Source organism: Muntiacus reevesi, chromosome X, assembly GCF_963930625.1.
Source record: "Muntiacus reevesi chromosome X, mMunRee1.1, whole genome shotgun sequence".
Lineage (NCBI taxonomy): Eukaryota > Metazoa > Chordata > Mammalia > Artiodactyla > Cervidae > Muntiacus > Muntiacus reevesi.
This window is the reverse complement of record NC_089271.1, coordinates 132,280,294-132,306,172: the sequence shown is the minus strand read 5'-3', so window position 1 is coordinate 132,306,172 and position 25,879 is coordinate 132,280,294. Positions and strand designations below refer to the sequence as shown.

Genomic DNA, 25,879 nt, shown 5'->3' with positions numbered 1-25,879 from the left:
CAGGAGTATAGTGGAGGGGGTGAGTCTCTTTTTCTTTAGAGAAAGTACTTTAATGTAACAAAAAAACCTCTTCCTTTCATGTTTTTCCTGTTTGACCCCTCATTTTCCTCCTCCCATACTCTTGTAAAACCAACAGTTAAACCATTTAGGTAGAACTTAAGATTCTGGGAGATTGGAAGCTTTTTTCCTTCCTGGCCCTCTCATTTCTGTTGATGAATGAGGAACCATAAAATCCAGCTCCCATTAGAAACTGAAACATGGGGAAAATGAGATGTCAATGAATCACAGATGGGAACTTGAAGAAAATTTAGAAATCTGCTTCCCAAGAGTCATATTTTAGAGATAAGAGAAATGAATCCCAGAGAAGTTAATTGGCCACATAGCAAGTACAAGCCTCTTTCTCTCATTAAGCTATATACTATACTATATACTGCTTGACCATAATGGTTCTTGACCAACGATATGCATGAAATTGATCTGGGGAGACTTCTTTTACCAATATATTTAGAAGGATTTATTTTCCTTACCTTAGTAAGCTGAGAAGATTGATATAACTATATCTAAAAGAAATTTATGGACTTCGAGCATTATACTATATTCTCTAAGTCAGCAACACCCACAGAGGTCAAGGAGTGTCCACAGTACTCAGAAGTACTTGGACTGCTTATCCCTATGTTAAACAGCTCCATATCACACTTTTTGGTGTTCTTTTGGCTTTCTATTGTTTCTATGTTCTTTCCTTTGATGTCAGTTATTACTTCTTGCATGTATCAGTGTGTTTGCCTCCAGAAGCCCTCAACCCTTCTCCCATATCCACAATTGTCAATGTGAGCTGAGACACCAAATAAATACAATCTCAAGAACTATGATAAAGGTGATGGGAAAATAGGTTGTGAGTGAGGAACTAGAAAATTTAATGTGGGGACTTTGTGATATTTACCCTTCCTAAGACAAAATGAAAAGCCAACCTTGCCAGATACAACATTCTGTAAGAAAGCACAAGAGCAAAATCTCCCTTACACAAACGAAATAAACAATGGATTCAGAATATCTTTTAACATCAGGAAGGCATGCAATTTCCCCCCTTCAAGGTTTCTCCTCTGTTTGTTTACTTTTTTTTAATTAGTAAACTTTATTTTTTAAGAGCAGTTTTAGACTTCCTGGTAGTCCAGCGGTCAAAATTCCACACTTCCAATGTGGGAGTGGTGCAGGTTTGATCCCTGGTCAGGGAACTAAGATCCCACATGCCAATAAATATATCCCAGCACAGCCAATAAATAAAATAAAATAATTTTTACAAATTAAAAAATTTTAAGTTTTAAGGTCACAGCAAAGGTATACAGGGTTCCCATAAACCCCTTGTCCATACACAGGCACAACGTCTCCCACTAGTGACATCCCACACCATAAAAACCCTGGGTGGTTTTTGAAACTGTGTAAATAATGTAAAAGGCACAGTGAACTTACCTGTAACACCACAGAACTGTGGGTATTGCTGGTAAAGATGCGTGTGGTTCCTGCCTTGGAAGACTGCAAATGGGAGGAGAGGCCCATTTCGCTGCTTCCAAGGGACAATTTCATGTGCTGGTCTTCCTCTTCCACTAGAGATCTGAAAAGGTTTTTAAATCAGAAGGAAAACCAAATGAAAACATGCCATATAATCCACAATAATGAGATGATTTAAAGAAACACTTATCTGATTATGTGCCAATCATCTGACTATGGAACACACGTGAATGCTGTTGCATTGTATTTTAGGCTTATATCATTCTATATCACAGAAGAAATAGATATATATTCGTAAAAAGCATTCTGAGATCAGAAGAGATAAATGAGAACTGAGAAATCAACCTAACAGCTAACTCAAAACTATAATTACAAAGGGTTTGCTTTTTCAATGCCAGAGTAATTGCTCTGGGATTGTTTTGTTTAGGTACCATCAAATTGTATTATTTGCAGTTAAAATTAATTTGCAATATCTACTTTTAGAAATAAAAATAATATGTCATTTATTGAACAGTCACTGTATATCAGATACTTGTCAAGAATTTTACACACATGATCTCATATAATCCTCAAAGCAATCCACTGCAATAATATTACTATCATCTCCTTTTTATTAAGGAGAGGGAAAATGAGCTACAGAAGGGTTAAAAATTACTTACCTAAGGTCACAAAATTAGTAAAGTGACTGGGCCAGGATCTGAATCTAAACATAGTTTCCAAATTTCAAAGATCCCATAAATAAAAAACAAAGACTAACTGTGATATACTATACATTACTTCCTCTCGTGTTACTGTAGTTCTAATCTACACCAACTGAACAAACAGTTTTACACATGAGGGAATTCCCTGGTGGCCCAGTGGTTAAGACTCTGTGCTTTCACTACTGAGAGTCCAGGTTCGATCCCTGATTGGGAACTAAGATCCCACAAGCTGCAGGGTACAGCCAAATTTTTACACATGAAATTATTTCTTTTTCTTGGAGTATCTCTCACCAAATAATCACTTGGGATTATTTAGCTAAATACCTTCAGCGTGGGCTTCCCTGATAGCTCAGTTGGTAAAGAATACACCTGCAGTGCAGGAGACCTGGGTTTGATCCCTGGGTTTGGAAGATCCCCTGGAGAAGGGAAAGGCTACCCGCTCCAATATTCTGGCCTGGAGAATTCCATAGACTGTATAGTCCATGGGGTTGCAAAGATGGACCTGACTGAGCAACTTTCACTTTCACTTTCCTTCAGCTTTGTGGTTTTCCATCTTTCCAAACCAACAAATAATGAAAATAATAAGTGTATACATCACATTGGCAATTTTTCAGGGGCCATAAAAAGCATTAGAGAACCTGTAGTCAACAGGTCATTTAGTTTCACAGAGAAAATGGCAAAACAATAGTTATAAGGCCTCAGGTTACACTAAAAATTGACCATCATGTACAACCTTTCATTATTCCTTACACTAGGCAACTTCTGTTTACTTAGGTATGTATTGCTTTAATTGTTTCTGAATCACCTGCCTAAGAGTGGGGAGCCTGTGACTCTGAACAGGTTTGTGCATTCATGATACAGACTACTAAAATGGACATTAGGAAGGGAAGAAGGAAGAATGGATTTTCAAGTGCCAGAACTGTGTCTTTTTCCTATTTCTTTCTAACTTTCTGAAGGTTGAAGCACTGGTTTCTCTAACTCAGGTCTATCCAATACCATAAAGATTTCACCTTTCCCCCTACCATACCTATAGTCTACGCTGATCAGTTTTAACAGGAAAACAAGTTTTAAGACTATGCTTTTAATAAAGTTTGTGCTTTCTGAATTCCAACATCAACCAAATGGCTTTAAATCCTGCAATAATTAGCAAAAATCCTGGCCTTCAGGGTGAGGTCACTTCTTCTAAAACATATTAGAGCCATAGTATAACAAAAAAATGAATTAATAACATATAACCATGTTTTATTCAACTCTCATGGATATTTAATAAACAAGAGGAAAATTTGAACAATATTTTAATAAGCATAAAAAATGAATATAGCTTTCCACTAGTTTCGGAAATAGCTTTTTAAAAGAATTAAATTATATACATGATATATAGCCTACACATACTCACAGATACTTTTAACCAGTTTTTGCAGACAGACATTTATAATTACAGAATCAAATGGAAAAGTGGCAAATAGATTGATGGTAACCAATATCCCTAACCAGAAAAAATCCATTCATCCAGGATTATTTTAATGGGATATTCAAGCAGAATGTTTCATTAGTTTCTGTATTCCCGACACAGAACCTGGCACATGAGAGGTTTAATATATCATCATTTCTGTGGGTCAGTCCAGAGACACTTATTTATCATGCAATCCTTTAAAGGACCATCAATTATCATTTTATAGAACCACAGATGTAAACAGGACAGTAGTAAAGCTGAAACCACATTGCCCCTATGACATATCCTGGAAATTGCTTTTTTTGAATAAACTGCAGACAACCACTTGCTTCACGTCAGTGGTCTCTTGCTCCTAAAATTGAAAGGCAGAATATGAAAATACAGCCCTTTCTTGGCAAGATAATTTGTCTGGCTTTCTAATTAATTACTTCAAAAGCTAAAGAAGGCTTTACTAAAATCATCTTCTTCACGACTTTTTATCAACATCTTTTGACTTTTTAACATTCACAACACTCCCTATTATTTCTGCATCAGTAACACCACATGTCATGTCAACCTCAGCAGATTCAATACTCTCTTCTATCTCCTTTTCATTAAGTTTATTGACTGGATGTGAAGCGCATTGTTCTTCAACATTGCAAGGAGGTGAAACCTCTGCAAACCCCAAGCCACAATTACATCAAACTATCCTTAAAGGAATGATTATCTGAGTAATTCCAAGGACAAATAACATTTTTTAATCTTATTTTTTTTTCAAGTTATATTGGTTAGAAGCGAAACAAGGACTAGTGGCCCTCAGTGGAGGGAGGGGAATCAAGGGGATTTTTGCCTCCCACCAGCCCACGCCCATGCTTGGCCGTGTCTGGGCACATTTTACATGGTCGCTAGGTGGAGGCGGGGGTTGCTCCTCTCATCTAGTGGGACACATGAAACATCCTACATCACACAAGAAAGGTCTCCACATCAGAGCTGTACTCAGGCAAAAATTTCAAGAAGGCCAAGATTGAGAAACCCTGATAGAGAGACATAACCTCCTCAGGACAATTTTTCTAAAGAAATTTCATGTTCTAAAAAACTTCTCAGTCTGAGAGTTAACTCCATGAGGTAATGCTAGCAGTCAGAAACACAGTAGAATTATTAATTACCACTATCTCTTCTAAGACTACCTCATAACAGAATATCTCTGCTCTCCTCCAGTCTATCAATCTGAAAAATCAACTGTTTATGGGAGGTAAGTAGGTAACAGTTTTAAAGTGAATAAGACAATTACGCTTCCTAGGTGGCGCTAGTGGTAAAGAACCTTCCTGCCAATGCAGGAGACGTAAGAGACGTAAGGAGACATAAGAGACGCTGGCTTGATCCCTGGGTCCAGAAGATCCCCTGGAGGAGGGTGTGGCAACCCATCCTGTATTCTTGCCTCTTCCCATGGATAGAGGAGCCTAGAGGGCTATAGTCCATAGGGTCACAAAGAGTCGGACACAACTGAAGCGACTTAGCATGCACACAGGATTTTGTTCTTTGCAAACTCATATAAGAATCATTCCTAACTCTGCTTAAAATAAATGTTATTTGGGGAGAAAGAAAACAATTGGTATTTGGATTCACTTTTACATGCCAATTTAGAATTAAGCTAACTCAGTCCAAATAGTCCCATTTCATCAAAATTGTTCAATTATTCATGGGTAAGATTGTGTTCATCAATTTTCTTTTGAAAAGTTCAATCTTTTTCTTATAACATCTATACATTACTACCACACCTTTCCCATCCACCCCACCACCACTGGACACATCTTACTTCCTAAACAATGACCAACCACAGAGCACAAAAGCAATCTTCCACAAAGTGTGCTTAAATCAGTCAACTGTACTTGCTCAAAGGGAACAATTACTTTTTTGAAGAGCATTAGGTAGAGAAAGAAGCACTGTTTGATCATCTTATTAAAAGCATTACAAAGGTGGTCAAACCAAACATACACAGCCTATGGCATTTTTTATACTGTTATTTGAAGACAAAGGAAATAGACAATCTAAGCAATTGTCACACATTGGCAGGGTGACACTAACATTGCAATGCTGTCTCAAAGCCGTCCATATTTTAAAAAATGACCCCAAGGGAAACAGGTGTAAATGATATAAGGACACAATTCATAAATATATAAGTACAAATAATTAACAGATAGAAAATGCTCAACTCCAACCTCATTAGTATTCCAGAATATGCAAATTAAAGCAAACCTCTACACTTAAAGAGTAGAGAAGATATATTCTCAAAACTGCTAGTGCAAACATGTATTAAGCCCTTGCCATCTGCCTGGCACTATTTATTCAATGGATTTTTTAATGAAAATTTAAAAATCATCAAATGTACAAATTCTTTTTCTTTTTACACTGAACACCATGTCAGTGAAGGACTGTGTATTACTAGTAGGTGGGCTAGAGAAAGAGTGGTCTGTCAATCTGGTTCAAATATGTTTCAGCAATGAATAGCTCTGTAGAGCTAATAGTCTGGTAGATGTTCTGTGAAGAACCGTGTACTTAGAATTCTAAGCAGTCAGGTTTGTTGGTATGCCATATGGGGACGGGAAGAGTATCTCATAATTGCATCATTTGACTCCAAAGCCTCAAATAGTCTTAGAACACTCATCAATTTCAATAAAACATGCTGATAGGATATATGTAAGACCATCAGAACAGGTGTCAAGTTGTTCCTTTACTTGTTTTTATTTCTGAGGGAAAAAAATAAGTGAATCAGAAAAAAAACTAGAAACGTAGAAGTATATCAATGCTTTTCTCTCTTTAGTTCCCAATCAGTTTCACAGTACTTCTTACTGCTTGTGACTATTACATTGCAAAGCGATTAAGCCTAACAATGTATGTAATTCTAATAATGTAATAACACTATAACAAAAGAACAGGGGTTTCTGAGTTGGTGTCAAAAGTATTATTCAAATACTGGAATTTCCCAGAGTAATAATACCATTATAATTGAAAGTCAGTGCCATTGGGTTGGTGTGCAAGTAAAGCAACAATAACAAAACAAAAATAAAAGGCATGAATGGTGTAACAACACAACAAGTCAGGTTGGTTAATCAGGCACTGACTCATGCTTTCCACCACCCGTCCCCCAGAAAAATAAAATACATATTTCTCACACTCACAATTTAAAAAGAAAATCAAGAAAAAGGCTTTCTTCAAAGAAGAACTCCCCCGCCATTTGTTTTTCTGCTCTGAAACAGAGAAGTGTCTGCTAGCAGCAGCATTTGCTAAATGAAACATTTCTTGTGATAAAGTTGCATTGGCAGGTGGGGGAAAAATTCAGCCACCTGTTCTCACACTCATTTGAATTTGAGTGCTAAATCCGTCAAGGTATTTCCTTCCCCCATGAGAAATAAATTAAAAACTTAAGATGGTATTAGTCATTTCCCATTGATTTTTCTATATATTCAAAACATGCATTCTGTATTGAATTCTAAAGATATTAATAAGCTTCCTACCTCAAAAATTTAGAACTCTCCTTCACCACCCCATCAAAACCTGAATCATATGCATGCACACACACACACGCACTCAACTTAATGACATTAAGAAAAAAAAGAAAGTACTTTTAAAAATCAGAAAGAAATGTTCCAATTCATGAAGTAAGTTAATATATATATAATAAACTTGGTATTTTCTTTAAAAGAAAAACCCTTTAAAACCTAAAATATTTAAATATATGTCCCAACTAAAATGATCATTTATGGTACCACTGCACAAGGAAGTTATAAACATCATAGCAATTCCTCTTAAGAAAGTGTAAATTAATCACTATTTCAGAAACATGGAGAATGTATCTTCTTAAGAAGGTGCCTGCCTCAAAGAAGCCAAGAAAGATGAAGCTTTTGTTATTTGTATCTTTTAATGACATAAGTACATTATTGTCAGATTGCAATAAATCTGCTAACGGAAATCTTTAGCATAGATGATATAAAATAGCTGCTAAACTTTCCAAGGCTTTCTTTTCTGCTGTAGCAATACCAGAGCCCACAAAAGAAGAGAAAAAGTTCAAGGTGATAGTGTCAGACTCTAAAGCGATTCTCCAAAGTAAAGAAGCTTCTTTATATGCAAATATATGTCACATTTAAAATAAAATCACATTAATAAATAACTGATGTCAGTTTTAACATAGGAATAAGATCATCTACTCAGCACCTGCTGTGTACTAGGCAGAGTGCCAGACATGTTCTCTGTGCCGCTTAATCCTCGTAACAATCCCATTTTAAAGACAGGAAACTGAAGCTCAGTGAGTTTAAGGCCTCACGATGAATCTGGTAACTATGATTTGAACTTGAATCTGATTCCACAGCCCACATTGTTCCCACCACACCAAGCCTAAAAAACAAAGAGCAGAGAGTATAGGCCATGAAGCCTCAAGATGGACATTCCAATGTTTAATTTATAGACATGAGGATCGTTCTGTTACAGGGAACCAATTTGTTGGCTGAATTAGTTCAGGCTAAAATTACCCACTTTTACCACTACTTCCATAACAACCATACCAATGTTAAAAACCTCTTCATGCCATTCTCCCAACACATCTGGGGGTGGGAGGGAGCATATCCTAGGATATAACTCAGATCAAATTTAGGGAGAACTCGACATTACTGATACGAACATCTAAAAGAACAGATTCTGAATTCCAAAGCCATCCAATAGCCATCACAGAAATAGCACTGTGACACAGATGAGGGAATTGGGCTAAACAAATGGGATGACAAATGATATTCCACTCTAACTGGATGAAAGTTAATTATCCAAACCATAAAGCATTTGCATTGAATATCTCAATCCTGTCCTTGAAACACTTTCAATTTAATGTTTGCTCCCTCTATCTATATTTCAAAACTTTAGTCTTCCTTCATCTTTTAAAATCCATATATCAATTAAACTATATCAAGTCTCATGCACCTAGGCTAGAAAATTCTACTGTTTGGAAGCTTGGTTTATATAAATTTCTCATCATATTTGGATGAAAGATACAGATAGAAAGTGAAAGTCGCTAAGTCGTGTCCGACTCTTTGCAACCCCATGGACTCTACTGCCCATGGAACTCTCCAGGCCAGAATACTGGAGTGGGTTGCCGGTCCCTCCTCCAGGGGATCTTCCCAACCCAGGGATCGAACCCAGGTCTCCCACATTGCAGGCGGATTCTTTACCAGCTGAGCCACAAGGGAAGCCCCAGTGGGTAGTTAGATAGATAGATGGTAGATAGATGGATAGACAGACAGATACCTGAAGTAGAAACAAAAAGAATAAGCAAAAGAATGAGTTCTACTTGAAACTAATATAACATTGTAAATCGACCACACTACTTTTTAATAAATGAGTTCTAAATGCTGATTCAGTATTTACTACCTAAAAAAGTTAAGTCCCAGTCAAAACTCCCTTGTCTTAAGAAGCCCTATAAGGTGAGAGTACACAAGTGGTGCTGGTGGGAGGCAGACAGCAACATGGGCAGATGGTTTGGGTGAAGAGCACAGACTCCCATCACAGTCAACAGTTTCCTTCCCAGCACCCGGAAGAAAGAGTTAGAACCCTCTGAAAGGATGCTCCCTGCCCCACTACAGCCAGCACCAGCCCAGCTGTGAAGAAGTTGAGCTATACCTGAGGCCAGGAGCATGCCTTCTCCTTCTTCAATCCCCAAATGAAGAAACTGGAATGGGAACTCTGACATCCCGGCTACCTTTCTATAAAGGAGCTTTTTGCTCCCAGAGGATTTATTAACCAAGGTGTCATTTTACTCCTATTATCTGTAGCTCACCAACATTGAACTTTGACGATGGTGCTATGGTGCGTTTCAAGGGAAAACTGTATTATTAAAGGCTTGGGCTTTTACCTGCCTGAAATTTCAGTTTATGAAATATTCAAACATCCAAGTTATCCAATTTTAGAGTTTATTATAAAGGCAGATTCCACAAGCTCAAAACCAATTAGAAATCACTGAGACAAATCTCTCTGGGATCAGGAGGAACCATTAATCAAGTGGTAAAAATCCAATCCGTTTCTGTCTTTTCTGAATTTCCTAGTTATATTCAACTTTGTGAAGTCAATAATTCATGACCATGTCTTAAGGGAATGTTTATTTCTCTTTTAAAGGGAAACATGATAATAAAAACAAGGAGTAAGACTTTCCAACTTAAAAGTAATAGCCAATTGCACTTCATGTTTTAAGAATTACAATTGGCAGCTCTATGAGTCCCACTGATTCTATCTTCATAGACTATAATAAACGTAACAAATCTCATTCTTGATTTTGCAGTGACCTAGAGGCATCCCTAATTATTTCAATGAATATATCAAATCAATCATTTAAATATGTTTAATATGATTTCATCAAATCAAAGTTTTATTATGACAGCCAATGTTTTTAAGAGAAAAGAAGGTAATACAACAAGAGAAATCAGAAGATAAAGTCTTAACCCCAAGAGTCTGGGAATCACACTAAGGATAGTTCTCCCAAGCCTGTCTCAGATATGAAGCTTGGAGAAGCAAAAAGTGTAATTTTAGTACAATTTTTCATATTGGAATTATTTTCCATTTTGTACATATTTGCCTCACCATTAAAGTTTTTCTTTTGTTTTGTTCTTGTTTCCTTTTTACGGTATTTATTTATTTGGCTGCCCCAGGTCTTAGTTGTGGCATGTGGGAGGGATCTAGTTCTCTGACCAGGCATCAGACCCGGGTCCTCTGCATTGGGAGTGCAGTCCTAGCCACTGGACACCAGGGGAGTCCCCTGTTTTGTTTGTTTTTTGGTCGAACCCTGAAGCATGTGGGAATCATAGTTCCTCAAACAGGGATGGAATCCATCCCCTTTGTATTGGAAGCAAAATCTTAACTACTGGACTACCAGGGAAGTCTCATCATTAAGGCTTTTTAAATGAAACTTTGCTATAAGACTTTGTTATCCATCTTGTACAATGCTTACCATAAAGAAACACAACTGATTACTCGACCTTAAGTTCTTAGGTTGTTAGAAGATGAAAAAAACCTTTACTGTCACAGTCCACTCACCTATCTACACATTCAAGTATATTCTAAGAGGAGAAATGCAGAAATGGCTTCTGATTTTTCTCCTGAAATGCCATCCAGAACCTCCACTTGACTACAGTCCTAGAAAACTATTTTAACTAAGATCACTGTATTGGTCAGTTGCATTCAAGATCACAATACAATTTCATGATCTAGCTACAGATAGCTCTATTAATGTGAGTAACAAAAATTGCTCTATAAAAATACTTTCATAAGATTTTGTCCACTGTGCAGGAAGGAGTCTTTTAAATAAAGTATTTATGTACCATGACTATATTTGTTTACCCCAAATATTAAGTATTCTTGATAAAACTGGTAATGACTTCCTGGAAGGCAGACTGGTTATTTTTTTAAGAGAGTAGATGCAAATTATAATTCATTGAGGAGTTTGCCACTTTGGGGGTAAGGTGCTTCTTTTTAGGAACATAATGGTCTCTGGCTTAAAAAGTTTGTATTCTTGGGTAGAACTCAAAAAGGGTCAAAGCAGACCGTATCAATTAAACAGTATGACCATAGGCATCCAATACTCACGTTTCCCAGTCAACTAAGTGGGAATTCTGAATAGAAGCTAATGGGAGCATTTTCAGACTGTGTGTGTATGTGTCTTGCTGAAGCAATCTATGAATTGTGAAGCTGTAATGAAGTACTGCTTCAAACTGTTTGTGACATATATAACTGAAGGATATTAAGCAAGAGAGAAGCATTCCCTTCCTTTCCTTCCTTCCATACTGTCCTTTAAACTAGCGTTTCATACCCCAATTTATAATTTCTGACTCTCAAATTGCAGGTGAGAAGGAGGCAAAGAAGAGTCACCAAGTAGATGAGGAGAACAGGGTCAAGGTGTCAAGTTTGCTCAGTTAGTTGGAAAATGCTAGCCTAAATGCTATTCCCCCTCAAATCACCCCGTCTATAACAAGCTATTTCTTGAAGCAATAAGTCATTTTTAAAAGTCCAAAATCCAATAATTTTATAGATCATGCTTTAAGGAGAAAACTGGCTTATTTAAAGATACTCTCAATGGAAAAATCTGACTACATAGTTCTTAATGATCATTCCTGGAAGTTTAGTCAGTCAGAAGAAAGTTTAGGAATCTCAAATGTATCTAGATGTCATGCATTCAAGAGAGACATAGATAGGATATTCTGGATTCTAAAAGAAAAGTGTTATCATCAAAATATTTCAGTCATCTTTGACTCCTGGTTCTCTCCCATCTCTGATTTCCAGGCAACTGACAAAGTACTACTAAGCGTCTCTCTAGTACGCATCTATCTTTCACCACCTCTCCACCCTCACTGTCCCTGCCACACTTTGGGTATCTGTTACTTCTTCCTTGGATTTGGTTATTAACATAAATCACATATTTGTTACAGTACAGCTTCTTCACATACTGCAGCTGTATTTATAGCTCTGAAAGTCACTTCCTTGCTCAAAAGTATTCAGTGACTCCTCTCTGCTTGCTGAACAAAAGTCAAATCTTACACTCTTGAATTCCAGGCTTTTTAGACTAGCCCTCTTTAACTAGTTGTACATTCTGGCAAATAATTCAAAGCAAAAATATATTTAATGATTGAGAATAAAAATCTAAATTTATTCACAAACTATCGATTGTTTTGCTTAGAATATGTTGTTTTCATATGTTAGTAACTGCTATGCTTTTTTTTTCTACTGTTAACCAAGTAATGTATAAAAGCATTTATTTAAAATATTTCTGATAGAAGGGAAAGCTAGTTAATTTAAATTTAATATCTGCTGGGAGTTCCCAGATTGCCCAGTGGTTAGGACTCAGTGCCATGGCCCCGGGTTGAACCTCCAGCAGAGGAACTAAGACCCTGCAAGCCGAGGAACACAGCCAAAAAAAAAAAAAAAAAAAAAAAATTATCATCTGTTAAACCTTTGCATTTGGTCTAGCCTCTTTAAGTATAAAACAATTCAGAACATAAGTAAATGTGCATGATTTTTTGAGTACTGATCTTAAATTTACTTCTCCTAAAACCTAGTCAGATTTCTTTTTATCTTATTCAGCCCTTTCTGTTTTCAAACTATACACAGAAAACACATTATCATTTAGGTGCAACCATACTAGTTTTAAAACATAAATTTGTCTAAAATACTTTTCCCCATCATGGTAACGGACATGTGAAAATAAGCCAAACAACTCTTAACTTTAAGAGTAGTTGCTGCCTTGGAAGAGATTATAATCTTACTTTCTTTATCAGATTACAATTTGATGAACCATGACTAAAATATTCTGGTCACTGGTAAATTGCTTCTGCTAAAATTACTTTCAGTCTGAGCCAGCATCATGGTATTTATCAGTAAGCAAGGAGCAGAATCAGGATTTTGGATTAGCTCTTTTCATAGGAAAGATAGCTGTAACTTACTCTCTAATAAGACTGTAATATATTAGATTTCTCTATATATGAAATGAAGATATGCAACACACTTTTAAGTGAAATACTTTGCACAAGACTACAGATCTAAAAATTACTCTCTCTGAATTCGTTGACCAACTCAACATTTGAACACCTGCTATGTGCCAGGCCCTGCACTAGGAGATAGGTATACAACAGCAGGTGAGACACTTGCTTGCAAAGAGATTACAGTAAAAGAGATAATCACTTTGCAAAGGACTAAATTTTTTTTTTAGGACTAAATGTTATAAAAATAATAATAACTTATCAACATTATCTACTAACAAATTCCACATTTCATAATTTATATAAGCTACAGTAACAAAACTAATTACATAGTTGTTCCCTGGTACAGAAGCGTATCAGTTCATATTTAGCATATAAGTGCCAAATTTAAAAAAAGTAAAGAACATTGGATTTCCTTACTGTTATTTAATTTGAAAGGATTATCCATCCCAGATCATGCTGTCTACAAGGCTAGATCAGCAATCAAATAATATCCACTATGCAAAAATATAATCTGTAATTATAATTACAGGAAAGAAAGCCAAACGTATGATGATTGATGGTACATCACATCATTTGAAATAAAGTCTCTATCTATATACTTCAGCAATATGCCTACGAAAGATATGCTAATGAGCCAGGTCACTGATCTACTTAAGATGAAAATTTTGGTTCCAGTTCCATGAACCTTTATTTAGCTGTGAATCATTCAGAAATGATCACACACGCACATCCTTTGAGGGAAAATACTCATAATGAATAAAATGACTTCAATTTGGTGATGCTAAGGAACTGTCTATTGGATAATCTACTTACAACCCAGAATATCCATATACTTTTCAAAACTGTATTTCAAATTTTTTAAAGAATGTTGTTATTTTTTAAATATTTATTTATATGCCTGTGTGAGGACTTAGTTGCAGTATGCAGGATCTTTAATTGCAGCATGTAGGATCTAGTTCCCTGAACAGGGATCAAACCTGCTCCCCTGCATTGGGAGCATCGAGTTTTAGCCACTGGACCACCAGGGGAGTCCCTCAAATATTCTGTAGGTCCACCCAAACTAAAGCTAGGTCAAACTGAGCTAAGCAGGAAAATGGTTCAATGCAATACAAGAGAGAAATCTCTAGTATAATTACATCTATAAAGAGAAATCTAGTTGAGGTTTTTGTACTAAACTGCTTTTTAACACTAATTTGTAATACAATTGATGAAACAGGATGAAATAATAAAAAGGAAATATAAACTAAGACTGGGTTAAATCATCAAATACAAATGTATACAGATGGCAGAAAACTGACCAGACTTAAATATCACATTCTCTTTCTAGGTACAATGGTATGACAAAGAATGATTTCTAAGGTTCCTCCCAGCTCTTGGATTCAAAGAATCCTGAATAAGATACTTAGGCTCTTTTTAAGATGCCATGTTCTGATCTCATGGGTCAGTGACAAGCACTATATTTTTAAAACCAACCAAACAAAAACAACCCAAAGAGTGAAAATAGATGTTACAGGGCAAGTTGTAAATGAACAAAGGTAATTTAGAATTTGTAGAAATATCCTCAGTGAGAGACTTTCAAGTGGGGAAGAAGGAGGGGGGCGGAGAAAGGAAGGACAGAGTGATGGCCAAGGCACTAGTTGAGCCCAGTCGCCACCAACAGATGAGCTCGCCACCTTAATACATCATTCGTGTAATGTTTCATTTTCAAAATTTTATTGTTCTAAAATACCATATTCATGGGACTTGGTAGTCTGGTGGTTAAGACTCCATTCTTCTAGGGCAGGGGGCATGGGTTTGATTCCCTGGTTGGGGAACTAAGAGCTCACATGCTGCGCTAGCTGCCTGGCCAAAACAAACAAACAAACAAACAAATCCCCTGCAGTATTTAAAGTTTTTAAATAAAAATCTCAATCAAGTCCCTGCATCTTCCAATCTAATCACACGTGCCCTTAAAAGTGGAAGAGAAAGGCAGAGGAGGAGGGGTCAGAGAGAGAGAGATGTGAAAAAGATTCTTGCCATTGCTGGCAGTGAAGACGGAGGAAGGGAGCCAGAAGGCAAGGAATGCTGGCGGCCCCTAGAAGCTGAGATCAACTATTGGATTACAGCCAGCAAGAAGATGGGGACCTTGGTGGTCCTACAGCTGCAAAGAACTGAATTCTGTCAGTGATCCAAATGAGCAGGAAATGCAGGCTCCCCTAGAGCCTCAGAAGCAAACACAGCGCTGCCATCACCTTGATTTTAGCCCAGTGTGCAACAGCTACAGCGCTGTCAATGGCCGCTAATTACAGGGGGAGAAAGGTGGGTGGCCAATGAAAGTAGAATAATACTTCAATAAGGAAATAAGAGGTTAATTCCGGTATCATATCAGTTAAGTAAAGATTATTGCCCCAGTATTTTCCTGTAATTTCACCCCTTGACTGTACCACAAAGGAGAGCTATCTTGTTCCTATACCACCATCCAGTTCAAAACAGTGTATCTCATCTGTCATACCTCTTTGTTCTTTGAATCATAGTGAGATATTTCTTAATTAGGAGATGGCATGAAAGTAGCAAAACTCTACGAAAACAAAAAGGCATTAGAGAAGCCAAGATCATTGAAATCAAGACCTGCATTTGAATTCTCACTTCACCTCTTACTTGAAGTGTGACATTGAGCAAATTAATTAACTTCTTGGAACCACCGTGCCCGTAGTGTAAAACAGGGAGAAGACTTACCTTTCTGGAGTGTTTGGGAGGCAGCTGACAAAGTGCTTGGCTTTTTGTTGTTGTTGTTGTTGTTTTCTGGAAAAGGAAGGACTTACTACTTGCAACAAGTAAGGAGAACACCTGGAACCTTTCCCAAAGGAGTGTCTTCCCGGACAGCAAACTTCGGGAAGTTTTAACAAAATGCTTGTACTCTAATATTAGAACTCAATAAATTGTATTACATTTATCTACGCTAAACCAGCACATTTTAAAAATTGGAAATAAATACATTTAGTATGAAATTTATAACATCTGTTATAGAGGTAGATCAAGAGTTCTGAAAGTTGTTTTTATTTACACTGTTCTCATGGAAAGATATTTCATTTCTCCACTGAACCATATAAGAAGTATTGTACAACAAGTTGGCCATGCTCCTGTCTTACCATACCATAAATGTGATAAAATTGGGTAAAAACAACACATACCCTAATCATAGTAAGTCATGCCAGTGAAAATATTTTACTATAGTAGGAAACATAATATAATTTTATGTTTCACTAAGATTATATCACATAGTCTGGGATCAAATTGCTGATGCTTTGTAAGGTAAAGATAGATACACTTGTGTGCACCTAAGCCCTGTCCAACTTAAAGGATGGTACTTCATTCTTGTTTAAAAAGGTGACTCTCAAGTTTAAACATAAATTACATCATTTTCCACCTTATGGAATATGCACTTCCTTTTTTGTTTAAAAACTGGGGTATATGGGAATTCCCTGGTGGTGCAGTGGCTAAGACTCTGAGCTCCTGATACAGGGGGGCTGGGTTCAATCCATGGTCAGGGAACTAGATCCCACATGCCACAACTAAGACTCTATGCAGTCAAATAAATAAAAAAATAAATGTTTAAAAAATAAAAAAAAAATTTTAACTGGGGTATAACTGACATACATTATATTAGTTCCAGGTATACCACATAATGATTCAATACTTGTATATATTGTGAAATGATCACAATAGGAATATGCACTTTAAAATCTGTTATCTATATCCAATGCATATCTTCTCTGTTAGCCCAGACACATTTCTCCTCTGTAGTATTTTTACCATCATTAAATTATTATCATTACTGAAAGTATAGTAAACAAAAATGTTATTTAAACTTGTTTTGGTTTAGAATTTTCACAGCAGTAAAATAAACTAAGCAATTTAACTGTTTATAAATATAGGATGGAAGATAAAGAACAGTCATTCTGAATAACTGCAAGGACTATATCCATAATATCCAGCAGAGTTATGCCTGACACATACCAGGCAGTGAATAATTTCTGAATATCATAAACTCAATATACAGGTGATTGAAAAAGAACTGAGCTCTTTCAAAAGTAGATTGCTCAGTAACTTCTTTATGTAGTTATGCCCAAGAATCTCACATTTATACCACCTCATTCTCAGCCTTGAGGAAATAAAAGCAATACACTGTGGTTGCTTTTTCAATTTAAAATATCAGCATGTACAGTGCTTGTAATTCTTGACTTTTCACCAGAAGTAATAAAGCCATTAATACAAATAAAATACTTGCCTATCAGTTCTTTTTTTTTCCTTCCCCCTAACTTGGCCCTATTTAGGTCTCATCTAAAATTCTAAATTTCAAGCAGAATGTCTAGAATTCTTAGTAACTTCAGACTTCCCATGATGATAAAAGATCTGCATTTCCACCTCTCTTCCCTTTGGGGAAATGTTTTTGTTTTTTGTTTTTTTAATGTTTTTGTTTTTATTTTATTTTATTTTTTTTAATTAGTTGGAGGCTAATTACTTCACAACATTTCAGTGGGTTTTGTCATACATTGATATGAATCAGCCATTGAGTTACACGTATTCCCCATCCCGATCCCCCCTCCCACCTCCCTCTCCACCCGAAATGTTTTGAGCAGTACTTGGAGGTAACGCTCATTTATTTAGACATAAAATACAAGGAATCTAGATAAATTATTGACAAGTAAAATTCTTGGAAATTTCTGAAAGCATCAGAAATACTAGCTTTCTGTCTTGCAAATTTCTTGTGTCTAATTTAAGTCTTCAGTTACATTAAATAACTTTTAAGAGATCCTTTTAAAGACACATACATGCTCAGCACTCAGTCATGTCAGACTCTTTAGGACCCATGGAGTGTAGCCCACTAGGTTCTTCTGTCCATGGGAGTTTTCAGGCAAGATTACTGGAATGGGCTGCCATTCCCTCCTCCATGGGATCTTCCTGACCCAGGGATCAAACCTGAGTCTCTCACATCTCCTGCATTTGAGGCAGATTTTTAACCAATGAGCAACAGGGGAAGCCCCCAAAAGACACATACAATGGGCTTAAAAACAAAATTTAAAAAAATTTTTTAAAGATACAAACAGTGGGCTTTAGAACTAAATTTTAATTTCATTTGCGCATGCCAGACTTTCTCGAAGTAGCCAAGAGAATAATTGCTGACCCATTGTAAACTCTGAAAAGAAGTTTGCAAACTCTGATTAATAACTATGGTTCAGGGTGAATGCTATGATTAAAAAATAATATAATCCCAGGCTCTTTAAGATAAGCATCATGCCAGTATGAAAGGCGACAGGTGTCTTCCTTTAGTCAGACCACATGGGGAGCATCTCATTCAGATGGAGTAATCAATATCTTTTTAAAGACTAACATAAAAAAACTATTGGGTGAGGGACAACCAGCAGAGCAAAGAGTCTGGAAAACCTGTCACATGAGTAATGGTTAAAGAAAGAACATTTCCAGGCTTAAATGTTATGGAAAAAATAATATTTTTCTCCATAGCTCTAAAAGGCCACACTAGGAAGAGGAGATAAAAGAGGAGGAATTGATTTTGCTCAATGCAAGGAAGAGCTGTTCACGAATGAAAGGTGCTACCTTGATGAGGTAGTGGGCTCTCTGTCACTGACAGCGATCAAGGAGAATGTGTATCAGCATCTCTCAGAGGTGTCACAGGAAGGATTCTTGCTTTAAAGGGGGTTTGGATTCTCTAAATGACATCTGAGGTCACTTTTATCTCAATGATTTGCCATTAGTAAGTGTTAAGCTAACCCTTCTGCAAGCTCAGACAATGGAAATTCTCAAGAAACATGCTACTAATACAAAAGTTACACATGAACATTACATTGCTCTGAGGTGTTGTTATTTCTCCACATAATTTTATTAGATGGAGCATATGCAGTAAAAAACAAACTAAGCAGACACAAACAGAAGTTTATGTATATGGTAATTGTGAAAATACTTATTTTCTTTTCTAATTTGAGAATAGCAATTTGGGAAGTATGTGGCTAGATAAAAAAGATTTCTATGGTTTGTTTTATTTTATTTTTGAGGTTGTATTTTATTCACTAAAATGAAAAAAAGAGACAATCTTAGGGGATAAAAAAAACATGTCAAATTTAGAAAATGCATATTTTAATTTTCTCTGTCCTGTGAGTCATCCACAAACAAAGAATATTCATATAGTATGAAAGAATCTAGAAAAATTATTGTCAAGTAAAGTACCATCTTTTCTAGGGAAATCTGGATACTGAATTTTAAAGATAAAATGATAGAAAATGATTGCTATGAAAGTCAGTGTTACTGATATTTTACTCTAAAATATATTTTATATAGTCAACAAAATAATTGTAAACAGGACACTAACTGAATACAAGTGCATTGGCTAAGAGAGGAGAAGTCTCATTCACTAACACTCATTCTACACCCATTGTTTGGCTTGCTAGGATTCACTGTTGCATTGTGCTGGTTAATTCTTACCCATTGTCTTCCTCCTTACTGCCACACCATTATTAGCAAGACTTAGTGCTTCTAAAGAAAAGATAAAAAGATAGCTAATGCTAATTTTGTTCTATTTCTGTGTGTCCTTGGAATCTAATAATACATTAACCCTATAACATCAGCCTGAAGGAACCATCTGCTGTTTGAAAACAGTGAATACCAAATACCAGAAAACCACTTAGAAGTGACTGCCCTTTCAGCTTTATTAATTTAGGCAAAATGACAGGTTAATTTATATGGTTCACACCTGTCAGGAGCAGAGTCTTTACTAATTCAGTTTACACTGACCAGGAGATCCTCCTTCAGGCTAAGGTTGAACTTCAACCTTCTGTTAAACATAGTGGAACACAAACACATCACTCAGATTTCGAGCAAGACAGTCCCTTCAGAATTCCACCTGGATGGCACACCGCCCTTGCAAGTGTTCAAAACTGAAGCTGAAAGAAGACTATCTATCCAATAAAGACTAAGTAAAATCAAGCTATCTGGAGGCCAAAGGATTATTTTCCGGATAATTTCCCCAAATCTTTCACCTTTAAGGTACTCCACTTTACCGGAGTCATATTGTAACACAATTTGAAAAGCACTTTGTACTATATAAAAAACTATTTCCTTCATATTATCATAAACATTGTCTTTATCGTCAATAAGTCTTGAAAATATGGGAAGGTTTTAATTCTCATTCAGGCTCTAAACAAGCAGCAAGCAAGCCAACTTGGACTTTAAATCCACAAGGGGAAGAAGGGAGCTTTTCTATTCAACGTTTGCAGTAAGTAAAACATTCTCTATTGTGGCTTTTACTAGTGGCTAACAGCATTGGCCTATCAATAACGCCAATGCAAGAGTTCAAGTCAGCAGCACCTACGCTGAGTTGAGAAAGAGACCATGAGGAGTCTTTATATTTTCTCCATATTTGCTCCATTACTACAACACACTTTTACTACAAGCAAAAATATTTTATGTTGAAATTTCAGTCTTTGAAAAAGTACCCAAGTCATCAATGAAAATCATGTAATATGTATTTGACAAATCACAGTAAATAATGATAAAGGTTTAAAAACCAATACTGATGCTACACAAGCAAATACACCAAAAGATGCTTATACTAACTGTGAAGAATTCTATATTCAAGATAGTAGTTTTAATGTTTATACATAATTTTACAGGTAAATTCTAAACATCACAGTCTATTAGAGAGTCAGAATTTAGCTACTTCAAATCAATGCAAAGACTTTAGACCTAAAAGACACAACTAACCTTCTAATCTATAATCTGTGTTTGCCAGCCCAACCAATTCTGGAAGCAAGCACAATGTTGCTTGACCTAGTATTCTAAATTAGTCTTTATAATTTCTGAGTGAAAACTATGCTCAATTTAAATATCATTTATGTGTAGAAGTGTTATGGAATATAAGGAAACCCTGATGAGAACAACATGTTAAACATGGTATCTTTATTTCTGGTCCAACAAGGAAATGAACAATTTATTTAAAACACTAATTTAAACTCCCCAAGCTAGTCTTCTTTTCCTATATATAACATATTTTCTCTGCATATTTATATAATATTGTAACCTATTAATTTATTTATAAAAATAAGTTAAGGCCAATTTAATAATACAGACTGTCACAATACCAAAACAGTCCAGGCTAGCACTAGCTCCTCAAATACACTTTTCCATTCTGCATATATGTACTACCAACAATCAGAGCCAACATGCAAGATCTATATTTTCTGGTTTCTATCATCTAAATCAACTCATTCATATCATCAGGTCAAAGAGGTGAGGACTTAAAAGGAAGAAAGTGATTCATTAAAGATGCTGTATTAGGCTGTATCTGAGCTTGTGGCTAGTATGGATTGATAAAATACAAGTATATTTTCACCATCTCTAAAAACTCACAATTCAGCTGCAATAGGGGCTGCATATTGGATCTTTTGGACAGTAAAATGCAGTAAGAATACTTAGAATCATTAGTGACCATTATTAATTATAACCTACTGACTTGACTTTCCTTGGGTGTGTATGTTTTGATGTGTTTTATTTTGATGATAAAGTTGCTTTTGGTAAATCTTTGATCATTTCTCACCAGCTAAGATACATAAAGTCAATAGGCACATCTCATTTTCTCAAATTATTTGAAGGAGCACCATTAACCTGTCACCTCCATTAATTTGCACTTTTAGCAAATACAGCTTTTGAGAGACAAATAGAGCTGATTTTTTCCTTTTTTCTTTTAGAAACATAATTTAAAATTTTAACTTTATAGGAAACAGAATTTAACACCCAGATAGAATAACCTGAAGCATCTCTAAGAAGGAATATACAAAATAATCTGAAAAATGAGAACAGGATTTAACTGAAATGTCATTTTCCCTCGCGTTCCTGGGAATTGCTTCTTTCAGACTGAGAGCACAAGCACACCTCTTCAGCAGTTGAAAGCCTTTCAAAGAACCAGATAGATACCCCTGTGCATCCGCTCCTCATATAAAGCAAAAACTAAGTAGTAAAATGGCAACTCACCAGATTTCTAAACACACAATAAACGTAAAAGTGGAAAGAATTTTCCACATCTGTCCTACTGAAAAATATTTTAAAGGGAATACTTACAGTTACAACAGGCTTTCATTCAAAAGCTTTTCTCATACAATTAATTTTTTTTAAAAAAGTCCAGCTTTCCCTCACTCCTTCTCTATAAAAAAAAGACCACAGGCAATATTCTAATTTACTATATCTCCTAGATTTTGTTTTTAAAGGAACCCTATGCAAGTTAAAAAGATTTTCAAAAATTCAAGAAAGATTTCCCCCAAATATTTCAGTGTATATTTACTTAAATTTCTAAAATAGACATTTGTATAATTTTCAACTCCATGTATATAAATAGCTACTCACAGAACTATAATTTTGCACAAATTCAAAACTTACACTTCAGAATTCAAATTATAAAACTGAAGACAAAATATCAAACTTATTAATATTCATACACAACTCAAGTATAAAAGTCCTGATTAAAAGTCTAATTTTTCTGATCAATGTGTTAATTCTGAAAGTTACCAATTCATCAAAAAAATTATGGAAAGCATTTCCATATTTAATAAACACAATCAATCATCAGTAGTTTTTATGCCATTACAAAAAAGAAGTCATCTTGAGTATTACAGATAAACCAAAATTCAAAAAATCCAACCAATGCAAAAGTTTATCCTTATGCATTTTCTTAGCTATACCTTTAGACTCTCATCTTAGTAATTACATTACCATGAAGCAGTTTAAATGAAAATAGACATAAACTCCCAGAAAAACAAAACAATGGTAAAATGTGGACATGCCAATACAGTTAAATGTCAGCAAGGTCGAGACTTCTCATCTTGTGGGGTTTTGGATGTTGCTGTTTGGGATGCTTATCCCCTTTTGCCACAAGGTTGATTCATGAATGAAATCCCACTTTAATATCCTATTTTCTCTCACTTACATGTATGCTGGAGAAAGTGGAGTTGACCTGGATGTTTTAAGCACAGGAACTGGGAATTTCCAGATAGCAGGAGAGCTCGTTTTCCATTTCAATGGCATGTTGTCACCACGGTACTACAATAACAGTAAACAGCGTTTCCATAACAGACTACCAACTAGGACTTCCATTCCACACTGTACTGACACAGCAGTGGCTGCCGCGGAGAACAAGCCAACGATCCTGCCAGTGCCCTGAAACCGATGCTTCCAATCTGTAAAATAGGGCTGCAAGGCACCTCCTTTAAATCCTCCTGTCCCCTAAAGCCATATGATGATTCTACCGTTCAAACTCCACAATAGTGCCACCTCGTTAGGAAAGCGTTGACTGCAGTACATATATATATATATATATATTTTTTTTTTTTTTTTGTGAAAAGACTGCACTGTGCATACCACACAATGCAGCTTTATTTAATAAAAGCGGCTAGGGTTTGGCTTTTTTCTTTTTTTGGTTTTATTTTCAGCTTGCATGACCATTGTTCCACCTTAACAGGGATACTGCAGCACGGCACTATATTCTGCACCTATTAACCTAATTTCTGACCAATAGTAGCAGGAAAAAGAAAATAGACGGGTTTCATACGAAAATGAAACAACATACCTACTCAGAATACACTTGTCATCCTCTGAACATTCTTCTTTTGAGCTGCAACAATACAAATGGGATATAAACCTCAGCATAGCCTTAGGCCACAGCTAACAGAGATCAGTGACTAAATTCAGCAGCCTGCTTTCCTCCTCTGCAAGCTCTGGCCACACAATACAAGAATGCCATTATGGGAAGAGCCCGTTTAAAAAATGCCAGTCTCTCAGTTTTCCAGTTAGAAGAAGGAAAAAATGTAAGAACAAATATCAACTGCTGCAAAACTCTGCACGCTCTTCCAGTAGCTTCTCATGCAAGTTGCTCTCTTTTCCCTATTCTGAATTCCAAGCCGGGATGAGCAAAAATCTCATACATTTACAACATGCTGTGTGCTAACACGAATACCACTCTGTCTTCTGCAGCAGAGTAGTACAGAATAGCGTGCTCTTAATAGCAGTCCTCGGAGGGACGCTATCAACAATCTAATTCAGTGCTGCCCTCCCCTTCTTCTCTCCCCCTTTCCCTCCCCTTCTCCCCCCTTCACGACTCCCCCGCCCCCAAACAGCTCACAAATTGCCTAGAGGAGAGACACCAAGCAGGTGTCCAGCAGGGACTATTCCAAAGCTCAGCGGCGGGGTCCGGTAACCTCGAGGGGTTAGTGATTGACAAGGAGGTTAAAAAATTAAAGCTGCTGTCAAAGGCAGCTTGACGTATTTCACGAAAGTAACAGCAGAGGCTTCATCTATATTGTTTTAAAATACTGCCAGAAAATAGCATTGTAAATGCCCAGAGAGCGACTGGGTGTTTCAAGTTTCTGTTTAAAGCACCAAACTCACACATTCTCTACAGAGTTCAAAGAAGTGAAAATAGGATAAAGAGGTATTATGCCGAACTCTTTATTTTCAGGATGAAGATTTTTACTTCTTATGTAGGCAAGTCGCCATCACTAAATATCTAACCTTAGAGCACCCTCCCCTTTCTACCTAAAAACCAAATTATCCATCTTCATCAATGCAACCTTAATAAAGGCAGACTGCCATTGACATGAAAGCCATTACCTTTTTAAAAAACTCACTGCAGTGACAAAAAGCTCATATCTACTTTCAAGTTAACATTCAAACAATAAGCTTGTACTTAAAATTTAAGTAGCTGGCTTTTATATGGTCTTTCCAAATTATTCCTAGTTTGGGAAAGATTGAGATTCAGTCCCCTAAGAATCTTTCTCATTTGTATTCAAGAAGCACTGATTTATACAAGAAAGACACTACTTTCAAGAATTTCAAAATATGTAATTTAATATACCAGAAATAGAGCATGAAATCACCTAAGGTAATCACAAGTACCTTTAAGATACACATTAATATTCAAAAGTGTATTTTCCGATGAAATCCAACATATATGTATATGCAGTATATACATTCACAGATATACAGCTATGGAGAGAAAGTTTTTTGAAACATTGACCAGTATTGCATATACTTTATTAAATACTAAATAGGTCTCAGCTATCACTAGCTCACAAATAATTTTTATTCAATCTACCAAACAAACATTGAGCAAAAACTCAGTCAAGCAACTTAAAGGGTTAAATGATATTTCCAGTTCTTTAGTACCCCCACACAAAACTGTCTCACAGAAATCTTCAAAAAAAATCAGAGAAAGGAGTATTTATCAATATCTTAGTGACCAAAATATATTTTAAAAGTTTTCAAAAAGTGCCACTACTACTAGAAACTATAGTCAATATATTTGTGTAATAATTTGTGTAATAATTCTTAACAGTTAAGAAGTAAAAAGGTTCCAGGTACAACTGGCAGTGGTAATTTGTTGGAAACACCAAGAAGAAAATCACACAACACATGTGCACTTGTGCACGCACACACACACACACACACACGTACTCATCAAGCAAGTTTGGAATGTCTCATTCCAAAATCCTGGAGCATTTTCAAACATTAAAAAATATAAAACACAAAACAACTACAAATTAGCTGTATGGAGACGATTTAGATTTTAGAGAGGAAATGCAATCACTTTCCAGCTTATTAAAATATTACAAAGTTGTAATTGCAAATGTAACTTCTCCTTCTGAGAACGAAGACCCCCAAATGTCTGTAAAACCAGGATAGGTTTTGAGTCT

The 25,879-nt window shown here is 36.0% G+C and overlaps 1 protein-coding gene across 5 annotated transcripts in view; it reads right to left on the bottom strand.

Moving 5' to 3' along the window:
- KLHL13 (kelch like family member 13) overlaps positions 1–25,879 on the bottom strand; it is a 194,836-nt gene that overhangs the window by 36,514 nt on the left and 132,443 nt on the right. For all 5 annotated transcript variants that reach the window (XM_065916156.1, XM_065916153.1, XM_065916155.1 and 2 more), the window contains one exon: positions 1,468–1,609. In XM_065916156.1, coding sequence (XP_065772228.1) covers positions 1,468–1,581 — 114 coding nt within the window. In that variant the 5' untranslated portion in view covers positions 1,582–1,609. The remainder of the gene's footprint in view (positions 1–1,467; positions 1,610–25,879) is intronic.